Source organism: Copadichromis virginalis, linkage group LG5, assembly GCF_057382275.1.
Source record: "Copadichromis virginalis isolate Kocher_CV1m ecotype Utaka linkage group LG5, C_Virginalis_male_GT1.1, whole genome shotgun sequence".
Lineage (NCBI taxonomy): Eukaryota > Metazoa > Chordata > Actinopteri > Cichliformes > Cichlidae > Copadichromis > Copadichromis virginalis.
The window spans coordinates 21633172-21660094 of NC_140622.1; the positions used below are offsets into that span (position 1 = coordinate 21633172).

Sequence of the window (26923 nt, forward strand, 5' to 3'; positions counted from 1 at the left end):
TAAGATTAACAAAATGGATTGGGCAATTACTCCGAAACTATCCACATTTGGCATGCATGTGCTGATCAATATCACACTTTTTGATTTGTTCAGCTCAGCTTCTGTAGTCTAAAATGTGAGGAATTTTACAAATAGCTGAATTTTAGCTAAATGTTACTAAAATAGAAGTAATTGACACTGCTAACATGCTAAAGCTCCTTGTTCCCCCTTCAGGTTTACCACAGCGATGGACTATGGTGTGCTGTTAAACTATTTCAGTGTGAACCAAAGGGGAGAACTGACTGACCTGCACTGTTCTGGGGAAATAGCAATAGATGAGTACAGAGCAGTGGAAGTTTATACCGCAGACATTTTTTTAAACATTTTTCTCTCTGTGTTTTCCAGATCCTGGCAATCATCTCCATCCTCTTCATTGTGTTGTCCACCATTGCCTTGTCTCTGAACACACTTCCAGAGCTGCAGGACACAGATGAGTTTGATCAACCCACCGACAATCCACAACTGGCCCATGTGGAAGCCGTGTGTATCGCGTGGTTTACTATGGAGTACCTCCTTCGCTTTCTCTCTTCCCCCAGCAAATGGAAGTTCTTTAAAGGTCCTTTGAATATTATTGACCTGTTAGCCATCTTGCCCTACTATGTCACCATCTTCCTGACAGAATCCAACAAGAGCGTGCTGCAGTTTCAGAATGTCCGCCGTGTGGTTCAGATTTTTCGGATCATGAGGATCTTGCGTATTCTGAAGCTAGCCCGTCACTCCACAGGTCTTCAGTCCTTGGGCTTTACTCTCAGAAGGAGTTATAATGAGCTGGGTCTCCTTATCCTCTTCTTGGCCATGGGAATTATGATATTCTCCAGTCTGGTGTTCTTCGCTGAGAAAGATGAAGAAGACACTAAGTTTAAGAGCATCCCAGCTTCCTTCTGGTGGGCTACCATTACTATGACCACAGTGGGTTACGGAGATATTTACCCAAAAACTTTGCTGGGAAAGATAGTCGGCGGGTTGTGCTGCATTGCGGGGGTTCTGGTGATCGCCCTGCCTATCCCCATCATTGTAAATAACTTCTCTGAATTCTACAAAGAGCAAAAGAGGCAGGAGAAAGCCATCAAAAGAAGGGAGGCTCTGGAGAGAGCTAGGAGAAATGGTAGCATTGTCTCTATGAACATTAAAGACGCATTTGGCCGCAGTGTGGAGCTCATGGACGTAATGGTGGAGAAATCTGATGAAATGAAGGAGAAACTCCAGGATAACCATGTGTCTCCTAATATCCACAAAGGGACTCCGAAAAACAAGTCAAAGACCAACCCAGGCAGCCCCACCAAGACCCTTGAATCAAACTATGTAGAGCAGGCCAAGCCTTCCAGCAGCCCCCAGCACCTCAGTGCACAGAAACTGGAGGAGCTGTACAACAAGATGACCAAGGCCCAAACGCAACCCAGCCTCACCGGCAAGGAAAAGGGGCAGCCGTCCAAATGTAGAGAAAGAGCTCAGCTTGAGATGGGAAGCATCCCCAATGAAGCTATCCCAAGCACACTGGAGGTTGTGACAGACATGAAGAGCACGTCCAGTATCGACAGCTTTATCAGCTGTGCCACTGACTTACCTGAGAGCTCTCGCTTTTCCCAAAGCCCCATCAGCAACATCCCGGGCAAGGTCAGTACAAACCCGAGCCTGGAGACCACCCTGGAAAATGAGCATGAAGGCGCCACAACACCCTTGACAGGCAAAGGTACAAACTCCAGAGGCACACACATCAACAACCCACTCAAAAGTCGTTCTCATAAAGTCAACTTCCGAGGCGGTGAGGATTCGGGGACGGGAGTCCTGTCAGACAGCTCGTCCGTGCATAGCCCCGAGGCATCCATCTACACGACCGCCAGCAGCAGAACACCCAGCAAGAGCCCAGAAAACTTACTGCCTAGCATGTTCACGTTCCACGATGCCTCCGTCAGTAAGTTCATTGATGCTGACACAGATGAGGAGGAGCACCCGCATGATGGTTCAGTCGCCAGCCCAGCCCAAAGACTCCTGGAGAAATCCAGCCCCAAGTTTGGCCATCGCTCCACTTTCCAGCAGGCTCCCAACCACATGGAGGGCCTCCAACGGAAGCTGGGAAACAGCACACTGCCGTTAGAGGGGCAGGAGAACCACGTGGCTCAGGAACTTCAGCCACTTCAGGGAGAGAAGAGTCACTCTAACTCTTAAAGAACCAAAAGAAAAGAGACAACAGACAGAACGTGAATAGAAAGCAAAGGAGGTGACAAGCAAATAAGAAGCGCTGGGAACCTCCCAGCGTTATGAAAGGCACGGAAAACATTTGCGGGAACATTTAAAGACTTACAAAAATACTTCTATCCCGTGAAGAAACAGTAACTGTGCACACTGGGAAAGAATTTTGTGTCCTCTTGAGCTTCTTTCTACTAATAACTCGTAAATAAATCCTTTTAGCAGAGAACTCTTAAGAGATTTTAAAAAAAGAAGCAAGGAATACATTCTGAAGAGTTTTACAATTTATACATTTCTTTTAGCCTGTCCAGTTGACTACAGTTAATCTTTTTCATAAGGCAAAAACCTACTTTCCCGGCATCCCTGGATAGCACTTTGACGCCACAATAGCAAAGGCTGTCAAATCAGTAGCAAACCACAAAGGGCATTGAAACCTGGCATATTGAGTTGTAAGGGGAATACACATTTTCTTTTACTTTCTACACAGTGTATAACCTATATTCAGCGTATACGATGAAGTGGTGGGAAAATGCGTAGTTTGTTTCCTTTAACTTCCTTCCTCGAAACTGGCCTTAGTACACGTCGTCTCCTGTGTTTTATGTTTGTACGGCAGAGCGAAAGCCAGAAATTAACAGGCAGTCAGGCAGCATGCACGTGTGCTTAATCATTACCTTTCATATCTACTATATTTATTCCTATGTAACGTTTGTGGTCTCTTGTCTTGAGTGTGATCTCGAGTAAGACTCAAGTGTTTCAGTCTGTTGTCGTCAAAAAAAAGTTCAGTGTCCTACTCGTTGATCTCTTTTCTTCTTTTCTTTTTTACTGCACAGGTCACATTAAACAACACAGAGACACACTGTGAGGTTATATCCGTGAATGTCCTTCCTGTTCTCGTTGTGCCAGGCTGCTGGCGAGAAAGAGAGAGAGCACTTTTTTATTATTAACACAGAAGAAAAAAGCGTTATCTGTGCTTGTGTACCTATTTTCTTTGTTTCTAAATGTCTTTTGCATGTCTCTTAGACTTCATGTCCGATGTGGAGGAAACTTAAACGGAAAAAAAACTGTCTGACACTGATGAAAAGTTTCTTGAAGGAGCTGAGGGGGAGTCGCCATTCCTGGTGTAGCTGATAAACTTTGCATTAAATGACACTGCTTATGAGCATCAAAACAGCTGGAAAGACAGCAGTGAAAATCCCAGAGATTTGAGCTTCCGAGTGTGAATATTGTACATTTCTAATTACGCAAGTAGAATCTGTTACAACGATACACATTTATTGTACAAGGTAAAGAATCAAAATAATTTATATTTTTAAGCTATTTTCTAAAAGAATGGATTCTTAGATAAATATATTGTGCATAATCTCATAGTTTTGCATTTCAAGTACTGCATTATTTCAATGGAGCTGCATTTATTAGACAATAATCTGCAGTGCATACCTTTGTATTGTTTGCTACTGTCTCCCAGTAATTCTCTGTCCTTCTGTTCTTTGTGTGATGTGAAGAACCAAAGAATTGTTCTGTCTGATAACTCATGCTGATGATTTATCTCAAAGAATATTAGAAATTGAAGCATTCCTTTTCTAAACAGCAGAACGTGACATATATCAAGGGGGCATACTCGCTCATTGGGGACAAACATGTGAGCCAGAGAGAGCGTGCTGGCCCCTGAAGAAGACGACTGCTGATGGAGGATGAAATAGGAAAATGAAAAAGGAAGGCAGGAACGAAGCACTTTATTTCAGATCCATTTAGAAAGCTAATTTGATTATTTACACTCTCTGGATCCTGGCAAGTGGTTCGCTTCCAGAAATCCAAAATATTATGCTCACTTGAGTCCACATGACATCTCTTATAAACTTAAAGACACCTCGCAGCTATGTGCAGCTTGCCACTCTGATACACAAACAGCAAGGAGGTACATTAGGCCACTATAGTTCAACCAAAGGGATCCGTCATCCCGCTTTTCTGAACACACATGATCACTGGACACATGAGCGATCCGGGCGTTGATCATCCGGTGCTCTCATGCTCTTTCTTACAGAAACCAAGCAAGTATCATTTTTTTATTATTGCAACTTACAACATATCATGCAAGCCAGCTACAAGCAGTCGTTTTCAGTAGTGGACCTTAAGCTTAAAAGAGATATTCACTGCTGTGCAATGTCTGCAGTCATTAGACGTAATATGAGTTAGATAATTTGGTGCCTTTGCTTTTAAGAACGCCTACTCTGCACGCTGAATCTGTCGCTGTGCCCTGTCTAATGGAGCCTGAATGACAATAAAACAAACAGCGAATAAACACATAGAGAACTGGGTCATCATGTTGTCAGACTGATATATTAGATATCTACAGCCCTTTCTCTCATGTCTTTCCTGTGCACTTTCACTCAAAAAGCACCAAACGGGTGCACGGAAAAGGCCCGGTCCACACAAACAAACAGGTGGGGACTCGCTCGGTAGAGTGAACAACCACTGTTTCCATGGTGATGGCTGAGATGACTGAATGGCTCAGATTTGATGCAAGCAAGTAGTCGAATTTGTAGAGATGGAGTCCTTAAAGACTCAAATAGCATATTGAGAGTGCAGACAGCATTCACATTCTGTTCATTCCTCTCAGTTTGTTCCCTGCTCGCTTGTCACTCAAGTGTGGTGAAGGCTTAAAAACAAATGTGTAAACAGAAAACTGGATTATGGGCCTCTTAAAAACAGTCACATATTCCCTTTTTTTTCATAGAAACATGGACACATTTCAGCAAATTACAAGACAGCAGACAGAGTACGAACATATGCCCCCATCTATGGTGATGCAGTTAATAAAGACTTCAGCTTCCTAGCTGTGCAGTAGAACTGTTACCCTGATTATAACTGACGTTCCTCTGCTCCTTCACCTCATGACCAACAAAGACAGAAGTTAATCATTCAGAGGAGAGCATGGAAGTATTAACAAAGAAATTTCCTTTTTTCTTTCGCTCATTTTTGGGAAGAGTAAAGCGTCTCTCAGGCAAAAGAACTGCCTTGACATTCTGTCAGTAAGAAGCAGAGTTATGCAGTCAGATTATATCACTCGTATGCATTTTCCATTACAAGGCCCAGCCTTGTGCTCGAGTCTTCTGTGAAGAATGACAGTGCAAAGCAGGCAGATGAGGCAACCTTTTGAGGATGTGTTCAATTCAGTGAGTCTATAAATACAATCCTGGGCATGCACCGGAAAGGTCTGAGCCTGCAGGAAAGGCTCAGTTACAGCAGTGTGTTTGGTCAGATGGCGTCATGCAGTTTTTGAAGAACAAACTTTGCCTGCAAGTCTGGCAAAAGGGGTGGCTTGGAGGAAGCTACACAGCTACACCGCTGACTGTGTAGTTACTTTGCTTTTTTTTTTTCTTGCAGCCCAGCCCAATGCTGCATTGTAATAGAATAAAAATGTCAAACTGACAAATGGTCATATAACTTTGGCTGCTGAAGGTGCTAGGGACATAAGAAAAGAACAAGGAAAGGGGGGAGCATGTGTCACACGGTGAAGAATGAAGGCTCATTAGCATTCAACAGTCAGACATGCAGTAAATAATATTTTGGAAAATGAGCCTCTAATCTAGTTGACTTTCTAAACAAGCCATAGTCTATTTGAATACATTTTTTCTGTGTTGGATAAATGTTAACAATGTCCTTGTTGCTTTTTATATAATTTCCTCTTGTTTTCTGAACTGCACTTTATTTATTTTGCCTAAATTAAGCCCTCGGCTTCTTAACGAGAATAGGAATAACAACACAAAGAAAAAACTGAGAAAATACAAACTTACACATTAGTTCATACAACTCCAGAAAGCACAAGTTTTATCACTGAGTAAGCATTTCAAGCCAAATACAGACACTTCATTTGATTTCAATCCTTTTCTTCCCCCTCCTTCAGGGAAATAATCATTCTGTTCAACTCACGCAGGTCTGTACGTCGCCCCATCTGTGTCTGGGAAAATGTCTCTTTTGTAAAGTTTAGTACTTTGTACCAGTTGACTTTGTAGAATATTTGTGATTTCCCATTGTTCAGTGCATGTAGCGCTATGAAACTTTGACACACAGAACTTGTAAATATTATCTAAAAAAGAAAAGAGAATAAAAAGCTATAGGAAAATGTCTATAATGAGCAGTTTTGAAGCAGATTTCTCATTTTACTGACTGATGCTTAATAAAGACAATAATCCAGTGTTGGTCCCGCGAGTCTCACTCTTCTTGTAAGACAGTTCATTATTTAAGCACAGAATTCTTTATTTCGATGCCCGTGGCTCTTGTGGTCCTCCATACATAACAACGTGTGACAGCAAACTGCAGTGACTGCACAAGCCTGAGCTAAAGGGTCGAGGATAAACACTGCTTGTTTTATACAATAGCTCCCTCTAGTGGTATGTTTTCGTATCCATTAAGATGTGTACGGATCCGATGTCTCTGACTAAACTTTCAGGAGTGGGAGGTTAAGTTTCCCATGACGCCACATGAGAAACACAGACTGTTGTGGAGGGGTTCACCAGTAAGTTCATATAGAGAAATACTGAGCAGATTTGGTGCAACTCTCCACAGCAGTCTCAGTATGCCATTCATTTACATGGAAGAACAAACTGTATTTCCTGCATCAAACACAGTACATCTAGTTTTAATGATGAGTGACCAGTGAAGTTTCCATTCTGTGCCAGCAATGACCACCAATACCAACATCAACACTTAATTACTTGTTGATTATTTTTACAGTTATTATTTTTATTGCATTTTTCAAAATCTTAAGGTGACGTGGATATCAATTCAAGGTAAAAAAAATATGCATCCAACTGTCCATTTTCTTCCATAATGGAGCAAACACTATTAGAACACTGGGACCAGAACAATATTTTTGCTTGACTAATGAGCCCATGCTTTGGCGAGATACTCAACCCCAAGTTTGGTCTAATGGATCCATTGTAGTGTAAGTGTGAATGCATGAAAGCAGTATATGAACAATATGGGAAAGAGCAGAGACACAATTTAATTTAATGACATACAGTAGTGGGGTTACAAACACACCGGGTGTGCAAAGACAGGAATGGAGAAGAAGTGCATCATGGGAAGTCCCACATTCTACTTTTAGGATCTCTCTGAACCACCAGGAAGTGTGCAGTCTGAGAACGAAGTGCTCTGATTGGACAATATGGTATTATCGGGCCTTTAAGATATGATGTGGTCTGATTGTTCAAGAGTTTTATGCGAGGAGACAGGTTTTATATTCACTTCTGGATTTAACAGGGAGCCGATAAAGAGAAGTTGATATAGGAGAAATGTGATCTCATTTTCTAATCCCTTTTAATATTGTCACTGTAGAGATTTCTATGGAAGGTTCACTCTAAAAATTTTATAGTCTAACCATTTTAAAAAGAAGGTTTACAAGATCGTAGTGAGCCTTGCTATGATGCATGTTTGGAGGCGGTGGGGCTGAAAAAAAGGACAGGAGGCTAAGATGGAGGTGGCAGAGTTGAAGATGCTAAGATTTTCATTGGGAGCAAGCAGAATGGACAGGATTAGAAATGAGTGTATCAGAGGGACAGCTCAGGTTGAGTGGTATGGAGTAAAGTTACAGAAGCAAGGCTGAGATGGATTGGCCATGTGCAGACGAGAGATAGTGGACAAAATGGATAAAGGATGCTGAATATGGAGCTGCCAGGCAGGAGGAAAAGAAGACGACCGCAGAGGAGGTTCAGGGATCTCTGAACCACCAGGAAGTGTGCAGTCTGAGAACGAAGTGCTCTGATTGGACAATATGGTATTATCGGGCCTTTAAGATATGATGTGGTCTGATTGTTCAAGAGTTTTATGCGAGGAGACAGGTTTTATATTCACTTCTGGATTTAACAGGAAGCCGATAAAGAGAAGTTGATATAGGAGAAATGTGATCTCATTTTCTAATCCCTTTTAATATTGTCACTGTAGAGATTTCTATGGAAGGTTCACTCTAAAAATTTTATAGTCTAACCATTTTAAAAAGAAGGTTTACAAGATCGTAGTGAGCCTTGCTATGATGTATGTTTGGAGGCGGTGGGACTGAAAAAAAGGACAGGAGGCTAAGATGGAGGTGGCAGAGTTGAAGATGCTAAGATTTTCATTGGGAGCAAGCAGAATGGACAGGATTAGAAATGAGTGTATCAGAGGGACAGCTCAGGTTGAGTGGTATGGAGTAAAGTTACAGAAGCAAGGCTGAGATGGATTGGCCATGTGCAGACGAGAGATAGTGGACAAAATGGATAAAGGATGCTGAATATGGAGCTGCCAGGCAGGAGGAAAAGAAGACGACCGCAGAGGAGGTTCAGGGATCTAGTGAAGGAGGATGTGCAGAGGGCTGGAGTGACAGAGGAAGATGCTAGTGATAGGGTGAGATGGAAGCAGATGATCCCCTAAAGGGAGCACCCAAAAGAAGAAATTGTTAAAGACTATAAGCAAACAACAAAAACTATTTTTCAGTGACTGTAAAAGTTATGTTACATCATTCTACACCATGACCGAGGTTGTGAAAAGGATTAAGCTACAGTAAACGCCAGCAACAACCTTAACTGAAGTAGTCATGTCTGTTACACGAGCACTGCAATAACACAAAAACATTAAGTGTGACCTACAGCAGATCACGAGAAAATATTCCAAGAATATGAGTTTATGAAAAACGCTACTTATTAGAGATTTGTGCGCACATGATGAACAGTTTATCAGCTTAACATTTTGTACAGAGTTGGATAATCCACCTCACATCATGGATCAGGAATAACTTCTATACTAAGATGAAAGGAGAGGAATGTATATCATAAAGTCGTTTACTGTAGTAACTGTGACACGTTTAAACTAAAGGTTATAAGTCGCACTTTGAAATAAGACCCTGTTTATTTATTATAAGGAGGACAGATTTTTTTTCTTTTACCTCAAAATGTATAATTAGAAAATAGTCATAATAATTAATACTTTTAAAATATTTTTAATAAATAAAATAAATATATATAAGTTAAACTCTTAAAATATTTCATTTAAATTAAATACAAAAATAAAATCTACACTTGAAATAATAAACATTTTGTGAACTTACAAAACTGCACAGCCTGCTTGATGAGGCTTCCGTGCACGTTTGTTGATTGGTTACGTCATGACTTCGAGGTCAGCTGTCTTCTTCGCCAAGTGTTTGCATTGTAACACCTATTCCGATGGTCATAAACGCCGACAGAAACCGTATTGTATTAAAATGACCGAAAGCAACAGTGAGACTACTAAAACGTTTATATGAGCAGATTCCCCCCGAAAACTTTTTGATTCTAAACTACGATGAAAACATGAACCCAAAACTAAAATAACAGCTCAGAAAGTAAAAGACTGCAATAACTCTGGGTCCACTGAGTGTTATCGTAATCCCTGCCTCAATCCCACAGCCGCTCTTTATGAGTGTATTCAAGCGAGTCACTCAGCTCTTCATTTATCAAACAAAAAGCTGCTCTATTGGCGGCCGCCATCAGCCGACCGTCCTATAATCCGGCACAGTTACATAAAACAAGCCTCCAACCCCCACGTCACACGGAGAGGTAACTACACTCCAAAGCGTGGCATTCTTTTTTGTGTGACTCGTTGGCTTCTCCTGGACGCAGAAGGAGCAGGTGTGTCTAAGCGTCATGATTGTGTTAGTAGACTTGTTGCTGATGCTAATCGACCTAACCGGCTCTATCCTGAGTGCCATCCTGCAGACTTTCCTTCGGCCGAGGCTTAAATGCATCGATGGGGAGCTGTGTCTGATCACGGGAGCCGGGGGCGCGCTGGGTCGGCTGTTCGCCCTGGAGTTTGCCAAAGAGGGGGCCCACCTGGTGCTGTGGGACTGCAACGCGGCTGCCAACGAGCAGACTGCCAGGCTGGTGCGAGAACTGGGCGTCCGGGTGCACACCTACACGGTGGACCTGTCCAAGCGTCGGAACATTTACGAGACAGCGAACCGGGTGAGAGCGGAGGTCGGGCATGTCTCCATAATGGTCAACAACGCAGGCGTAGTGGCTGGACGGAGGCTGCTGGACTGTCCGGATGAGCTTCTGGAGAGGACTCTGCTGGTGAACTGCCACGCGCTTTTCTGGGTGAGAGCTGATGCTTTTTTTACGCACACATTCGTGAACCACCACTTTAAAGAAAAAAATTAATGGGCGATCCACCGGTCTCACAGGAGTTATGTAACACCCATTTAGTGTCCTCCTCGCTGGTTCCGGTTGGACTTGTGCACTGATGTGTCATAATGATGATCATAACTCATGTACACATGTAAATAAAAACACGCTACAAGCCAGCATCAAGTTAGGTACGTGATCCTGCTTTTGATCCTCCTAAAGCCTCAATCTGCTGCTCATAAAATAAGTGACAATTAGCGGATTTGCGTAAAATCGACGAGAGACAAACGGTGGGCGGCTTTTCTCTTTATTGTTATCAAATAAGCTACACCTGATCCGTCAAATGAGACTTGTTTCTCTCCTGTTTAACCACGTGTTAGCTTTTATTCCAAGTTTCACTGTTTGAATACATATTCATAGCACAAATACAGTATCAGTTAAAGTCATAAAGCTGTGAAACATCGACAACGTCCCATTTTCAGTTTTCAAAACCAAGATCCTCCAAACAATAAAACCAACCTTCATGTGCATATTCCCATATCTTCGTAGGTTTTGGGGGGTTGGTATGTAAATACACAAGCTATTTTACACTAAAGCCTACCTGGAGTCAACTATTTTTCTCTGCATGTCTAATCAAGAGTTCATTTGCCATTAATAGCCTTTCTTTGGGAATGTCCTCACTTGACTTTTTGCCCCATTAAATGGCTTTTAAAGCATTCTTAAATTGCATTTAAAAGGAGCTTCTGCGCAAGTTTGCAGCTCCATATTTTTATTGTTGGACTTTGTAATTGTCTTGTGAACTTGGCCTGATGCAGCCTGACGGTTCCTCGTCTGTCTTAAACAAGCCCTTTTAGCTCCTATATTTTTAAGTCCTCTGTCTTTTAGCATACTTTGCTCCAGAGCTGTGTGCAGGTACTGATGTCTCTCTCTCTATGATGTCACACAGAGCCAAATGCCCAAAAAAACAGTGTGAGAAAGGTAATTTATAACAGTCTGGAGTCTGAGTACTTACTTCTAAATATCATCACTGCACGAGATCAAAATAAGGAAAAGCACAATAATTCCACTTTAATTTCTGAAAAGTTGTAGACACATAAAGTATGCAAATCAGATTTTGAGCTTTAAGCAAAGGTTTATGGTTCCTGGCCCCCATGATAAGCTTTACTGCTTCACTTACTGCTGCAACCTTCCTAATTTCACCCAACAGATGACGAAAGCGTTCCTGCCACGGATGAAAGAACAAAATCACGGCCACATCGTGACCGTCGCCAGTGCACTTGGACTGTTCAGCACTGCCTGCGTTGAGGTACCCTGCAAAGGACTGTTCGAGCACAAACTTAACAGAAATACTTTCCAAAGCGTATGTTAACTGACCCGACAACTCATTTAAAGGCTCCTCTCTCTGGTCTTTCTACTTCCCCCTACAGGATTACTGTGCTAGTAAATTTGGAGCTGTTGGATTCCACGAGTCACTGACACATGAGTTGATAGCAGAAGACCTGAATGGCATCAAAACCACTTTAGTATGTCCTTATATTGTAGACACAGGGATGTTCGCAGGCTGTGAAATCAGGTGAGATGCAATTATTCACAACTGGAGCTTGCTGGGTGGTAATAATGAAGTAAAGCTGCATTTCAGTATGTCCTTTAATGCCTCTGTATTGCATTTACCAGGAAAGAGCTTCGCAGCATAATTCCACCTCTTGAGCCTCTCTACACTGTGCAGCAGTCTATGAAAGCCATCCTAGCAGAACAGCAGATGATCTGCATTCCTCGTCTTATGTACATCCCCTTTCTTGCAAGAGCGTAAGTACTAAGTGGATTATATGACATGATCAGCTGCTTTTACCAAGGCTTAAATTAATATGGGGCTTTTGTTTTCCATTTCTTGATGGATGTACAATAGAGCATGTTAGCTCATATAAGTACTTGGGCATCTATATTGACACAATGTTGATGTTTTTTGTTTTTTTTTAATGTGAAAAATTGCCTCATAGGCGCAGATTGTTTGGCGTGAGCTCTAAAGTTTACTTACAGTAAAGTCAAAATCAACAATTGAGAAACAGGTAAAAATTGCCATGAAAATCATAGGAAACAAAGAACACCGGTCTCTCAAACCAAAATATGAGAAAGCTGTTGTTCATCAGGTTCAGAAAATTGTTGATGATCCATCCCATTTCCCTTTTCAAGAGTTATTTCTCTCATGGAGACTGTATAGAGCACTGATGTCAAACTTATTTTGAATGAGATGATCTAAATAGGGCGGGGCCAGTGAGGCTATCCTGTCTGCTACTGAAAATGGTTAAACTACACATTTAATCCCTGAGACGTCTAAACAATGTTCCTCAGCTTTTCTACATGATAAAGAAATGCTTCTGTAGTAAATGAAAGAAATCAGTCAGCATGACTCTTTGGGGTTAAACTGTCAGAGGAAAAAAAAAATCAAACAGCTGTGGTAGCTCATTGCACACACTGTGCTATAATTTAAAAAAACGAAGTTTCTGTTACTTTACGGGAAATATCCTACTGTGGACACATTGTAAAAATTTGGCTGTCTTTTAATTGCTTATCTTTTACTTCATTATTTTATCAGCATGAAAAAGCTGTTAAACCTATTCAAATGCATTTTAAAGGTCAGAAACTCGTGCCCTTCTTCACATTTTCCAAAGCTGCCAATAGTGGATCAGATTGGAGCCTTTGCTGGGCCGATTAAGCCCCTTGGGCCTTATGCTTGACTCCTGGTATAAAGCAACCAACTGTAAAGCAAACCGCTATAAGCACTTAGTCCTCTCAAAATCTATTGTACTTCTAAATAAAGGCTTGGAACAGTTTAAAAGGTCTGGAATTTATCACAGCGTACCTGAATGTTTGCTGGAGTTGCATTACAGGAAAGAGGTTTAATTTGTTGGTTTTTATTATGTGTGCAGCCATTCAGCACTGCATACCCAAGAGGAAAAGAAATCCCAGTTTTAAAACAAAGTTCATTCTTTTTTTCCTTCTAGCTTACTACCTTGGGAGGCAAATGTTGCAACGTATCGCTTCATGGGAGGCGACAAGTGCATGCTACCATTCATCAAGAACATTGAAATGAAGACCTCCAACGGCCATACCAAATTGTGCTAACGTTTCTGATGGTGTCTTTATAATATTCTGTGAAAATCTGCTTACGTTCGTTTTTTCCAGGACTTCCCAAAGGCAAAATTGTATGAAGCAATTTGTCGTGAATGCTGAGCTGTTTAAGTATCCACTGCTGATGCTAAAGGGCCTCGCAAATGAAATAAAAACAATTCACAACAGTGTGGATAGAATAGCGACTGCAGTGATAACAGATCCATACAAGTGCCTCTTTTTATTCACATTAACAAACAGTGCAGAAACAACAAAGACATTAACAAATAAAGGGAAACATGCAACAGAAAAATATTAAGCTTTATGTTTGAGCCACAGACTACAGCCTCATAACCGTAAAAAGGAAGTCAAACATACAAAAGAAATGATTTAAACCCTCCTGTTTGAAATACATGTTCAGCGTCCCACACGTTCAATTTCTTTTATTTATTTTTACATCTGCTGCTGTTGCTGATGTTTTTGAAATAAACTGGTAAGTGCTTCACAACCTGACATTCAAATCCTTGTTAGCCTTTATCACATGAAAAGAAAAAGGCCCAGATATCTTAAAGTAATTCAGTTTTGGTCGTGTTCCTTTTTTCCTTTTCTTAAAAGAAAAACCTTAAAATGACTTCCATTGGAGTACACACCCTGAATTCAGGCAAAATTTACTTCTCTGGTAAATCCATTTAACTTTCAGATCTCGAGTTCAACTGAAGCAGGTCTGTCATGTGACCGAGGGGTCATTGTGGCTATTCCTGCAGGGTACTGAGATTTTGCTTTGGTTTTAAACCAGCTGCACAGTAGCCGCCTGTAAGTAGCCCTGCAGGAAGTGGAGAGCTTCTGCATTCAGACTCGTGCTCAGCATTGAAGGAACCTGCACAGAGGGGGAGGGGGGTACAATGTTTATCAATATGGTTTCCAAAGTGACAATTCTTGGATTCCAAACACATTGAATCAAACCAGAAAAAGAACAAAACTGCCTGCATTTGTGAACTTACCCTTCCAGGGCAGGCAGTAGAAAGCTTGTGCAGTGACTGGGCCAGCAGGATTTTTGGATTGCCAACAGCATCTCCAATTGGGTCGTGCTCCTTCTTCCCGGCAAAGGCCAGCTGTGAGAAGGCAGTCTGATAGCCCGGTGTGTCTTCGATGTCAATGAAGTGCTCATCGTCTGGGATGCTGTCGTCTTCAGGAAGCTCAAAGAAACCGATGAGGGCCTGGAGCAGTGGGGTCCTGAAGAGATACAATAACTCGTCTTTGTTTTACTCAGGACAACAAATAAACATTGGTATCTACTAATATGTAATATTCCCAGCAGCCATCTCCCCAAGGAGGAACAGGAGGAGTGCTGTGGGTTACGTGTGCGTGTTTGTGGTCCCAAATCCTTTAGTGGGACCTTTGCTTACATCCCAGCATCATCTGGCATTTTCCAGAGAACACCTGAAGTGCAAGGAGCCCATTATTTCCCATAGCATCTTCAGACTCATGTGCTCAGTGTGAACTAGGGCTGCCACAATTTGTCGACTAGTCACGATTATGTCAACTATCAAAATCGTCAAAGATTAATTTAATAGTCATCTGAAGCTTTGTAAGATCCTGAAAGATGCAGGAATAAGTAGCAGGATTTAAGAGTGTAATAACTGACTGAAACAGAAGAAGGTAGCACTGCATGTACAAGGATGCCAGCTGCTGTTAAACCCCGAAGAAGAAAAATGAGTCTCCGGTATCGTAGCGTGTCCAAATTCAGGGGCCGCATCTTTTGGAGGCCACATTTGTTGGCCGATTACGTTACAGCAACGCAAGGAAGGCTGTCCAAATTCAAAGACTCCTCCAAATTTGTCCGTCATTTCCAGTTTCCAACAATGGTGGCAGCTACTGAGTTTTAATATTACTCTTTCTTGGTCACAAAATAAACTTTTAACTTATTTTCAGGTGAGAATGTAGCTGTGTGAACTTTAAATATCTGCTTGGTTTATTAAGACACCAGATTTTTGCACAAGTGCTCCGATGTTTTTGGAGACACCTGTTACCCACTAGCTCGATAGCTAGCCGGGGGTTCAAGCCTCACTAGAGCCGGCGAGAACAAACTCCCGGCACATTGTTTTCAGATCCCCGCTCAGATCTTCTGCTACTCAGGTTAAACACTTGGATAACTTAAAAATATTTTTGTTTGGCTTTTGTCAGTATTTTACTGAGAAAACGGTTGGCTGAGATTAAAGTTATAATTTTCACACAGCTGAATAAACAGAAAACAGAGAAGGGATTAAACAGAAGTGTGAGATGGTAGAATATACTCCAGTGTCCTGTTATATTTTAGATAGCAAGGAGCAGACGGCTGAGTTTATTAAACTCCACCGAGACAATCTGCAAATTTCATTAAAGGTTTAATAAACTATCATCTTTTTAGTTAGCACAAACCTTAAACACTTTAACCTGTAAGCTAATGATAGTTACATAAGAGCAGATGCATGCTGGTGCAATAAACTTTACATTTTATGTCCAGGGGATGCATGATCTGATTAGTCGACTATCAAAATAATTGTTTGTGGCAGCCCTAGTGTGAACCTGCTCTCTTTGCAGATGAAGTGGATTCAGAGCGGTTTATAGTTCCTAACTGGACAAGCTGACGTCCCTGAAGTTTAACTGATTTTGGGTTACTGTAATATAATGATCCACTGTCCACTTCAATCTCAGGCAGTGTAAATGAAAAGTGTGCATTGCTGCTGTGTAAAGTTTTTAAATGTTCGAGCTTCATGTTTTCTTACCAGAGTTTCGTGTACTCCGTGTCCATCATTGCAGGACACTCAGTGAGGATCTTTGTAATGCCAACAGCACAGATCTTTTTCTCGACTGGTCCAGACACCTTCTGAACCTCTGGAATAACAATTTTCTCCAGCACCATACCAAACATTCTGCAACACAAAGTCAGTGAATTTAATACACTTTCAAATCGGTCTTTGGTTTGAAATTAAATTACAGCTACTGGTAACTACTGCACTCTATAATCACACACACTTTGCAATGTCATCACTTCAGTCAACTATAGTTTTAATTTTGCCATAAGCACCAGAGCTAGTGAAGAAACTAAAAGAGGTGCATGATTAATTAAGTTTTGACATAAGTGTTACTTTTAAAATAGATCAGCAAAAATTGTGCGTCTTTGCAGTAAGTTTGAAAGCCATCAAATTAGCTTATCAACAGAACTTGTAGCTTCTTTTGTGCAACTGATGGATCAAACAAGATTTTGTTTTGGGGTTTGTTTGTTTTTTGGAACACTTACTTTGGCTGGATGCTGTCAAAAATCTCCTGAAGTGCTATAGCTCCATATTTGACACAATACAAATTGACAAACACCAGGAAACCTATGAGAGGGGAGATAAAAAGGTTCAGTCGCTGGCACTGCTAGAGCAGATTAAAGCTTGAATGTTGCTAATGGTAATGGTATACTTACTCTTGATGAACTTGGTGGTTTTGGAACCTTGTAGCCTCTGGAAGAGCAAAATGAAGATCTGTTTCCTGTACTGAATGAGTGATTCTCTGGCAAAAGAAAGGGAAAACATTAACAACAGCAAAAACCTAAACATTTTTTGCCAAAGACAACACTTTAGAAATGAACCACTGAGGAGAAGATTTATCAGCTTACGGGGGCATGTGCTCTATGATACTGTTGAGAAGGTAAAATCCTTGATGATCATTGGCCTTGGATGCTATAAGCTTTTGGAAAACTCCAAGCAAGCCAGGCTGAGGAAAAAAGTCGACAAACAATAAGAAAAACATGCCATCTTTTTTGCCGAGTAAGAAAACGAGAATCAGAAGAAAACTTGTATAGTTATTTTACTGATTAGCAATTAAAGTACTCGGTTGAGCTAGATTTTAAATTAGTCATCTTCTGGCCAACAATAAATAAATATTTTAAAAAAATAACTTGTAAATATAAAATTTAAAAGTATTTGTTCGCGAAATTTCAGTGAAGGAGGAGGAGGAGGTTGTGCCATACTCACTATTTTATCAGCAGCAGACCTAGCAATAGTTTCACCTCCCTTCTCCAGGTAAGCCTGAAGGAGGCGCACCAGAGGGGGGATGTTCCCTGTTCGTTCCCAAAGTACAGGCTGCAGCAAATGAGGGAATAAGGCCATATAGGAGGCGGGAATAGAGTTAGAGTGGATCTCTAGGAGGAGAGACATCACCTGGAACACATATGGAAGAAACTCTGCAAAAGAAGACGGATAAAGATGTTGAGTTGTCCCTAAAGAGGCACCAACTGTGTTTTAACACAATCTACACTTAAATAACTGACGTACCCTGAACATCGTTCTGGAGGATCTCCGTGAAGACGGGGAAGAGTGCTTCCTCAAAACTGCTGACTGTAGCGGGGTTCGCCTTGCAGGTGATGCGGACAGACAGGCACAGGGACTCAAACAGGTAGTGGTTAAAGTGAGGTTTGCTGGGATTCTGAAAGCAGACGAAACATTTTTCAATACTTGATGCGTTTCCCCTCAAAACAAATCTATCTGTATCTATAAGTACTAACAAACATTGTGTTACCTTGCTGACTTGGAGAAGCTTATGAGTGAGCTGACCAATCAGCGTAGGGATGTAGGGAACAATGGACTCCTGCAGCAGGGAGAAGCTGCGCATGATGGCTTTGAAAATGAAACGAAAAAAAATTAACATGCACAATTAGGCTATGTTATTAACTTTGGACTTCGTGTGACAGTGAGTGAGGAGCATTTAGATAACAGGCAAGTCAGGCTCACCTTTCATAATGTATTCATTTTCTGCAGAACCAGGAAAAGCCAATGCCTTGAACAAGTTGTTGAGCAGCTGTTCAGTACAGGGTGCCATCTCTGCAGCAGTGATACTGATAACACACAAAGAAGAAGACTGACTGCACTTTGGAATCCTTTCATCTTACAGTTTAATACTAAATGGATGGAGAAAACGATACTAACGGGTAATATAGCCACTACTAGGCATGAGTGCTCACAACATTACAGGATTAATACACAGTTTTCCTCTTTAATGATTGAGACAACATTCTAATGAGAATAAATGCTCTTTATTGCAAAGGAAAAAATTAAGTTAATATTAAAATTTACTTCACTAACAGGGTTTGACATACATTTGCGGCTATAACAGACCTGTAATTGTACATGTACTCTTCCTCATCACATCTGTTTTTGATACCAAGATGGTGATGGCAGAAACTCTTATTAAGGCTTCAGTACAGACTTCAGAAAACAGTGAGTATTGAGTAGTGAGCTGATAACTAGTCGCTGTAAGCTTTACCTCAGCAAACAATGATCAAAACAGTCCCTAGTTTGACGTTAGTTACCTTTAACTATCACCAAACATGATGCAACACATTAAAATCTGTTCTTTCCTGGCATTGTGCAAACTTACATCCACACCAAAGGCCATGAAAACTGATTAATCTCCCCACAGAATTAGGGTTGACATTTCCAGGATTTTCCCCAAAATGCTCCACCCTAAATGTCCATGACTTTTGCAGGCTTTTTACAACTGTAGAAACTCTGGTGTTACATTTGGGAAATGTAAACCTTCTTATATGCTGATTTTAACATGAAGCTTTATTTCATAGATCAGTCCAACTCATTAACCACTAATTTAAATTTATGTTCTGTATCACTTGTTTGTTTGTTTTTAACTCAAGAAATGGCGATGGACAAAATGGGACTATAGAGTCTTGCATTGTGTGTGCACTAAAGATGGCACTGCTTAAAAACAACTGGTGTTATAACCAATTTGCACCAACACAATTTGCAGTGCACTCTTTTCTGCTCCTTTCTCGGGTTAAAAAGCCAAAACATCCCCACAGCAGTCCTCTGACCTCCCTTTGTTCTCGGCGTTTTGAGCCTTGGGCCGTGTCTGCTGGGGTGTCTTCTTTGGTAACACCACTGCTCGAGTTTTAATCAACATTTTTTACTTTCGGTTTTTTCTATTATCCCTCTCACACTTTCAACATACTGGGGCATACAGCTACAGTAACACGTCCTGCTGCCAGATGCTTCTCCTATGCTCTGTGCTGCATGCATCAATTTAACCCAACATGGCTCTATTCCAGCCACATGACTGGTTCAGCATTATTGTAACTATAATTGGCCTTTTGTGTTGCCTATCAAAACATGGATGGAAAGAAGTTCCATTAACTTTGCCTTACATGTCTATCAAAGATGATAATTATTATTCATGTGTTACAATATTATTTGATACTTACAGTGTTGTGTTGTTGGGTCCCCTCATAGTGAACAGTCTCTCCAAAGCATGTGCAGCATAAGTGTGCTCCACTGTGCTCTCTGCCTGCAGGTGAGTTATTAGTAGAGGGACTGCCTGCAGCAGCTGCTCTTTAGGAAGCTAAAGACAAAAAAAAAAAAAAGATAGAAGCACTCTCTGTATTGGATTTTTTTTTTTTCTGAAACTGAGCTGGTCATTGGGGAGGAAAAAAAGCAGGAAGTCATACCTGGCTTCTGAAGATCATGACATACTTGATGGCATCAGCCTTCAGCACTGGGAACTCATTAACTACAATGAAAATGACATGAAGAAAATTCACATTTTCGTTTGTAAATGGCAGAACATTTACACAATATCTCAAAATCTTTAGGATCTCAAAATGAATAGTATCTCTATCATCCAGCTGGTTACAGAGGAATAAATGTGAAGAAACTGCTGTATCGCACAGGCATTGGCACATTAAGATGTGAAGTATTAGCAGTTTTCTTACCATTGGGGGATTTTAAATCAGGGAGAATGTGGTTCACAAAGAACTCTGTCAGATTCACCAGTTCGTTGGCTTGTGTTATTCCATGCTGTTTGGATAAGATAAAGGATTTCACATTTAACACAAATGTTTTAGCAGTTACATATGATATACATCAAATCCAATAACTTTGGAGTGCGTATGTCAACCACACCTTTTGTGTCTGGGCTTTCGATGCCAGCGATGTGACCAAATAGATGGCAGCATCCTTGTGTTTCCAGTTCTCCCGAGGTGTCTTGGCGTACTCGGCCAGCATCGAGTTCACGTAGCCGGAGAAGATTGCTGTGACTGGTCCCTCAAAAAATTTACAAAGTCCTCTCACCAAATCACACGCAGCCCTACGGCGAGTGTCGATGTCTGAGAAAGGATGGCAAAATAGGATTATCATCAAACATTTTGATAAAATGTTTTATAACAACTATATAACATCATTATACCTTTTTAAGATCATTTTAAATTAAGTAAAAAGCAAAACTTTTTTCATTCAAATTTAATTTAAGAGATGGTGATGCATTTTTACCAGATCCCTCCAGGTCTCTTCGGATGTACTCCTCTGAGTTATCTTCAAAGGCCTCCTCATCCGCACCTAATCCGACATTAAATGTCAATCTGGTCAGTGACACTCAGCACATAAGCATGTGTGTATCCAAGCAAGCAGCGCCCTGAATCTCTAAGCACTTCCAGGTGTAATTTGATGGCTTACTTCTGAACTCCATGTTGGGCACAATGACCTTCTCACAAATGCTTGTGAGTGTATTCTGGTCCTCAAACAGATGCTTATAGTGTGGCCTTTCACAGACCGATGCCAAGAACTGGATAGCATTGCTTACGAGCTGCAACAAAGACAAGGTGAACTGTAAGTATGGGCTAAGTGAACTTCAAAAATAACAGAAACACAGTCAGGTCTCACTGTTCTCACCAGGTCATATTTGACTTCCTGGCCAGTAGAAACTAGAAGGTTCCAGATTGCAGTAACAAAGCGTGGCAGGTATGGCTGAAATTCCTCATCGTACTTCTGAGCATAAAGAGCCGCATTGTCACAGATCTGAGACTTCAGCAGCTCCAGGAGACCTGCCTCCTCCTCATCCTGGGAGACGCACACAAATGTCAGAAACACTTTTGCAATAAGTGATTAAACTATGTTGCAGTAAATGTAAAGGAGAAGATAACTCACATCTGTTTGTAAAAGTTTATTATCCAAAGTCAGTAGGCCATGGAAATTGGTCATCCAGGTTTCCATATGGTCTTCAAAAAACTCTGGAAGGTCCTGTGTGACACGGCAGAGTTTACTTGCAGTGCACATGAATAAATTCCTAAACAGACTGAAGCTAACCAGATGTTACTGGCAACATAGTAGTGCTACCTTTTTTGTAACTATCCTGACTTATCAATAATTACTATACAACTACATTAAAAAAATTTTTTTTTAAATATTATTATTTCAAAGAACTGACCTGAAAGTTAAGACTGTAGAAAAGCTTGGCGATAAGTGTGAGTGATGAGAAGAGGACCTTCAAGGCATTGACATCTGTAGCATGAGTTTGACACAGCTCGATTGTGGCCTGCAATAAAGACAGATGTATTCCTAAACCTTGTTTAAAAGTTTTATTTTGTTAGGTGTTACATAACATTTGGTTTAATTGTGATAACAAACCTTGAATAGTTCAGTCAGAGGTAGCGCAAACGTGTCCAGAACCAGTTTTATCTCAGACCAAAGCTCATTTGACTTGAACTCATGGCGATACCTTAAAAAGAAGAAAAGGTGCAGAACACATTAAATTGTTTTATGAAAACAGATTCATAAAAGATTTTAAAATCACTGAGAAGAGAGTTCTACCTCTTGAAGAGTGAATGTGCAGTGCGCAGCACACCGTTGATGATGTGGAAATCTCCACTTCTGAAGCGAGTCACCATCTCTGTTAGAAGGTCTGGCCATTTTTGTGGAAAGTCTTCACGTCCTATGATGCTGATGGCATCACTTAACTGTGAAGACAGATTGGACACATGAGTAGGAGTGAATTTATGGATATTCTTCCTTTGCTTTAAAGTACACCTTTTAGGGACAATGGCATGTTGGGACGCACCTGTTTCTGTATCTGTTCCGGGCTGCTCAGCATCAAATTTACAATGTTTGCTTTTATTGCCGTTCGGTCAGGATCAGAGATTTTGTTGGGTTCATCTTCAACCTGTGAGTAAACAAACCACAGAATTAGGCCAGCATAAACAAACCTGCTCACAGGTGTTAAATTGTATTACACACAAACTTTTCGAGAACCTCAGCAGACACATGACAAAATCAAAACAATTATTAATGGAATAAAGAGGAAAAAAATCTTAATCTAGATCACTACAACCGATCAGCTTTATACTGTGCTGTTAAAGTGCTGAATACACTGCCTATGTAGTGCCATGCCGGTGTAAATGAATGGCAATGCATTTTTAACTGCCCCCACCCCTGGACTGCGAAGCTGAAGGGCTTATGCCACACTGCTAACACTGAGGTATTTTATGTGCATGGGAGAGACAAAGGAGACTGTTTCTTTCAGTTTAGCAAGCAGATAACAAAAGTGAACTCTAACAATTTCAAATGGACCTGGGTTCAATGATAACACAGTGTATTTCTATTCAAAGATATTAAACATGTGCAGAGAAAAACACTTTCAATCAGGCTGTTATTCAGCAAGACTCACAATTCTCCAGTTTCTCTTTATATAATTTTTGAATGTCACAGCAGCACAGACGCGGATCACGTTGTCCTGGGACTTCTCCAGCAACGTGAGAAGTAACAGTGGATAGTTCTGGTTTCCTTCTACAGATTCAAGAAACTTTTCAGCTGTAAGGGAGGAAAAAAATGTTGTAAAGGAAGTATTAGAGCAAATATTAGAGTAAATGAAGTAAATAAATTATTCATAGCTCAATAAATAAGTGAACAACAACATTCATTGTAAACTCCTTTTTGATATGCAAGCTGTCATTATAGTGTATTACCAGGACGTCTGACTGTTGGATCTGGGTCGAGGGTTTTTCTTAGGAACTGAGTCAGGGTCTGTAGGTTCGCATCATTCAGCTCCATGATCAAAACTACAAGGGAGTGGAAAAAAGACTGAAAGAGTAAATTACTGAAAAACAAAAAGTGCGTTGCAAGAGACTAAATGCAGTACCTCATATAGGTTGACAACATGTAACGATCTAACTAAATCTACAACATTTTTAGCAATGCCTTAAAACCTGTGCATTGTTTCCAGCAAAATAACATAAAAGTTCCCATGTGCATACGTAATTTGACTTGGTTTGATTGAAAGCCGTTTCATTGCTCTAACAACCCAACTTAACTCTTGACTCCTAAGTTTACAGTGTGTCTGCTAGGCTAAATCATTCATGCATTCATTTTAGCCTGGTAGCAGCTAAGCACTATAGACTGCCAATGCCAGATTGAGGTAATGTAGCCATAATTTGGCACCGCTGCTGACTCCAGATCGGTTTATGCGGCGTAGCTTCTGAGCTAGCAGGCTAAAGGCTGTCTAGTCTCCTGCGAGTTTTAATATAAGCACATGGCCGTCGCAGATTCGCATGTATTGGACAGTATGCAAGGTCTACGTTATATTAAACCATTTCATCACTGTCCCGAACAAAGCAAAAAGGGGAAAAAAAGCATATTCAAAGCAAGATGGAAAGCAGGATCTCGATTCCAGTGAATAGACTGATCCAGCAGCCGGTCCTGTCCAAGTCATCCAGCTACAGTTAGCACTAGCTTGCTAATGTGTTTGCTGCTAACCATAAAGTTAGCTAATTTCCGAACAATATGAATTTCCTCTTAAGTTATTGAACCGTAACAAATGTCAGACACTGAATTAACTGTCACTGAATACCACAACTGTTAAAGCAGTGGGACGCCTTACCGTGATAGTTAGTTTAATTTAGGATGGGATGGAGAGCCACCACAAGTCGTACAGACGTACCGCTTCCCGAGCCAGCTTTCAAATACCTTGAGTAAAAGGAACTGCGCGGTTAGAGTACTGCGCAAGCGCAGATGTCACGCCAACGTCGTAAGGCACGCCCCTTGTCTAGGTTTAAGTGTAGCAGCACTAAACGGTTATTTACAATGTTCCTGTTGAGGTGGAAGTCGGGGTGGGTTTAAAAAAAAATCCATTTTGGCTTGAATAACGCAACATACATTCATTAAATCCTAAATCTATTTTTAAATATAAATGTATTATGCCAGAAATGCCTGAATTCCAACAACCACCAAACAGCTAAAACAACAAATAAGAGCAGGTAAACGGATTCCGCAAAAAGATATAAACACAATACGCGGACCCGACACATCAGTGAGATGTAGGCTGTCACTCGATGGCACGTAGGCTACTGACATGCCGTCGGGGTTGGAAGCCTCATTCTGATGCTCCAACAAAAGTTCACTGAATCAGAAGCAAAAGAAGATCAAAACTACGCTTCACATTTGATAAATATCGTCATTAATCCCCTCTTACTTTTGCTGTTTTGCTTCCACCACGATAAAATCACACTTCCTGCACATCTCTCTCTCTCTCTCTCTCTTGGTATACTTCAAGATATAGTTTCCCATCTCAAAGTGTCAGTACCGATAAATGAATCAGAATTATAGTATTTCTGACTGACTCAAAACTGAATCGAATCGAGTGGATTTTAGGATGGAATTGGACCTTGTGAATCGGAATCGAATCGATTATAGAAACCAGTGACAAAACCCGGCACTAATTAAATGTATGTGTTACATTTTTAAAATTTGAAAACAAATTTAAGGCCACAAACATAAGATGAAGTAGACTGAACACGATTTTTTTATCAATTTGTTTAAGTAAGTCACCACTACTTTTTATTCAGAAAGCTGATGTGAGTTGTCTTAAATTTGAAAAACTAAGTTGGAAATTTTGTTTCCCAGTGGGAAGGATAAATGGTTTGAAAATGCCATGTCACTGCTTTCCTCCTCCCTCGCACAGATCAGTCTGTATGTTCATGGCGCCCACATATTTTTCTGGAATGTGTTGTGCAAACCTGGGTTCAGCTGGAGAAGCTTCAGCTCAAGAGATTATTGTTGGCATTGCTGTGATTCTTTGCGTGATACACTGATTTGCTGAGTAAATGTTTACTCTTATTCAAACTGTTTTGTGCCTTCTTTCAGTTTAACACCAGGTTTATAAACAGCTTGCTAGCTAGTGTTAGTCTAGCTTCGGCTCATGTTACTTAAAGATTAACCCCACAGCTTTAAAAACCTCATATAAAAATCCTTCCGTGAAATTTCCTATTGATTGTTTGAAATAGAAAAGTCAGCAGCTACTTGATAAGAGGGCAGACAAAGCTTTTCGGAAGGTGCAGCTGTTAGGGCTGGGGGCTTTTTTTCAATGAACTTTTATAACATGAACTTTATATTCTTAACTCCTGTATTATTTTAATGCTTTGTGGGTGCTTTTGAACATCACTATTAATGTCAAATCTAGCCTTTCTTTAGCAACAGAAGCATACTGTTTTTACATTCAACAAACATTTCTGTTTAATTACATTTTAACCAACAACAACAACAATAATAATAATAATAGTATTTGTTTTGTTAAAAATGTGTTTCGATACAAGTTTTGTTGTGAAAGTCCAAAGCCATAAATCAGATCAATGGCCTGTTAATTGGTTAAAGTCTAAATTGGCTTTATAGTTGAAAATAAAGTAATTTAGCTCATCCTTCCAAACAAATAATTGAATTCCACAGTTGAAACATTTTGCTGTTGCCTTTGTGCCTATAAACACTGCCATATGTTTGGTCATTGTGCTTATTAGAAACGTTATATATTAGAAGTTAGCTTTTGACAAGGATGTAATGATTATATTTAAATTAGGTGGTCTTTTTTTAAAACACATAACAGTGGCAATACCACACATTCAGACACAGTAGTTGATGGTGTTTTTAATATTATATGTGATTGTCTAATTTGGATGTATGAGGTCTGCATTGACCTTCTGTGTTGTAAATTATAACGGCTGCACAGCCATTAAGGATTAAATCAGCTTCTAAATAATTTTATGGTTTTTCTCCCTCTGCTTGCTTCTTACTGTCTTGGAGGGTCGGGACCAGCACTCCCCACATTACATCAAACTCTTACAAGTCTAGAAAAGGAGCTGTTGAACAGAAAGACATCAACTGAGTGGTAAAAATGTTGGTTTTCCAAAATATTCGTAATCGTCAGTGACATTTATATTAATCAGGCTGAACTTTAGTCATACTTTAGATCAGTGGTTCTCAAACTTTTTACATCATTCCCCACATGGCAGGAAGAAATGTTTTCACACCCCATGCAAACAAACGAATGACAGAAAATCCTAGTTGCATCTTTATTTAGATAGCAAACTCATTCACAATGAATTCTTCAGTAATTTTTGTTTTAAATGAACAACTTTCATTTCAAACAACTATTTGTGACTTTTGTCACTAGACTGCTTCATTAGTCTGCACCACAGAATGCACAGAATGTGAACTTTGCCAGGAACGCAAAAATAAAGTTCAGTTTTAGTCTTATTAAAAAGGAAATCCAGAAACCTGCGAACAGAGATGAAAAAATATAATTTAGTAAGAGCTTAATACTTTTCATTCTTAGTAGCTGCAGTGTGCCTGTTTTTCACTGCAGAGCTTTTCAAAACGTGGTTGCAG

The 26923-nt window shown here is 40.4% G+C and overlaps 3 protein-coding genes across 3 annotated transcripts in view; 2 read left to right on the forward strand and 1 right to left on the reverse strand.

Annotated features, from left to right (window-relative positions):
- LOC146709619 (potassium voltage-gated channel subfamily B member 1-like) overlaps positions 1-6421 on the forward strand; it is a 41198-nt gene extending 34777 nt beyond the window's left edge. The window contains exon 3 of the mRNA XM_085456663.1: positions 385-6421. Within this exon, the coding sequence (XP_085312789.1) occupies positions 385-2205 (1821 nt within the window). The 3' untranslated portion in view covers positions 2206-6421. The remainder of the gene's footprint in view (positions 1-384) is intronic.
- Positions 6422-9787: 3366 nt separating this feature from the next.
- LOC146709620 (retinol dehydrogenase 10-B-like) lies at positions 9788-14071 on the forward strand. Its single transcript, XM_085456665.1, has 5 exons — positions 9788-10331; positions 11566-11664; positions 11786-11931; positions 12033-12164; positions 13361-14071. The coding sequence occupies exons 1-5, from the start codon at positions 9882-9884 to the stop codon at positions 13479-13481; spliced, it is 948 nt and encodes a 315-aa protein (XP_085312791.1). The 5' UTR covers positions 9788-9881; the 3' UTR covers positions 13482-14071.
- Positions 13689-24312, reverse strand: cse1l (CSE1 chromosome segregation 1-like (yeast)). The gene is made up of 25 exons (XM_085456664.1): positions 24147-24312; positions 23236-23328; positions 22938-23080; positions 22332-22433; positions 22085-22230; positions 21902-21992; positions 21702-21809; positions 21422-21514; positions 21167-21334; positions 20951-21080; positions 20768-20833; positions 20402-20604; positions 20212-20296; positions 19948-20009; positions 19705-19841; positions 18224-18327; positions 18012-18109; positions 17768-17918; positions 17468-17676; positions 17110-17207; positions 16918-17003; positions 16747-16828; positions 16232-16378; positions 14468-14699; positions 13689-14343 (listed from the first exon to the last, which is right to left on the reverse strand). Exons 2-25 carry the CDS (start codon positions 23318-23320, stop codon positions 14254-14256), a joined length of 2916 nt encoding a protein of 971 aa, XP_085312790.1. The 5' UTR covers positions 23321-23328; positions 24147-24312; the 3' UTR covers positions 13689-14253.
- Positions 24313-26923: the final 2611 nt, after the last annotated feature.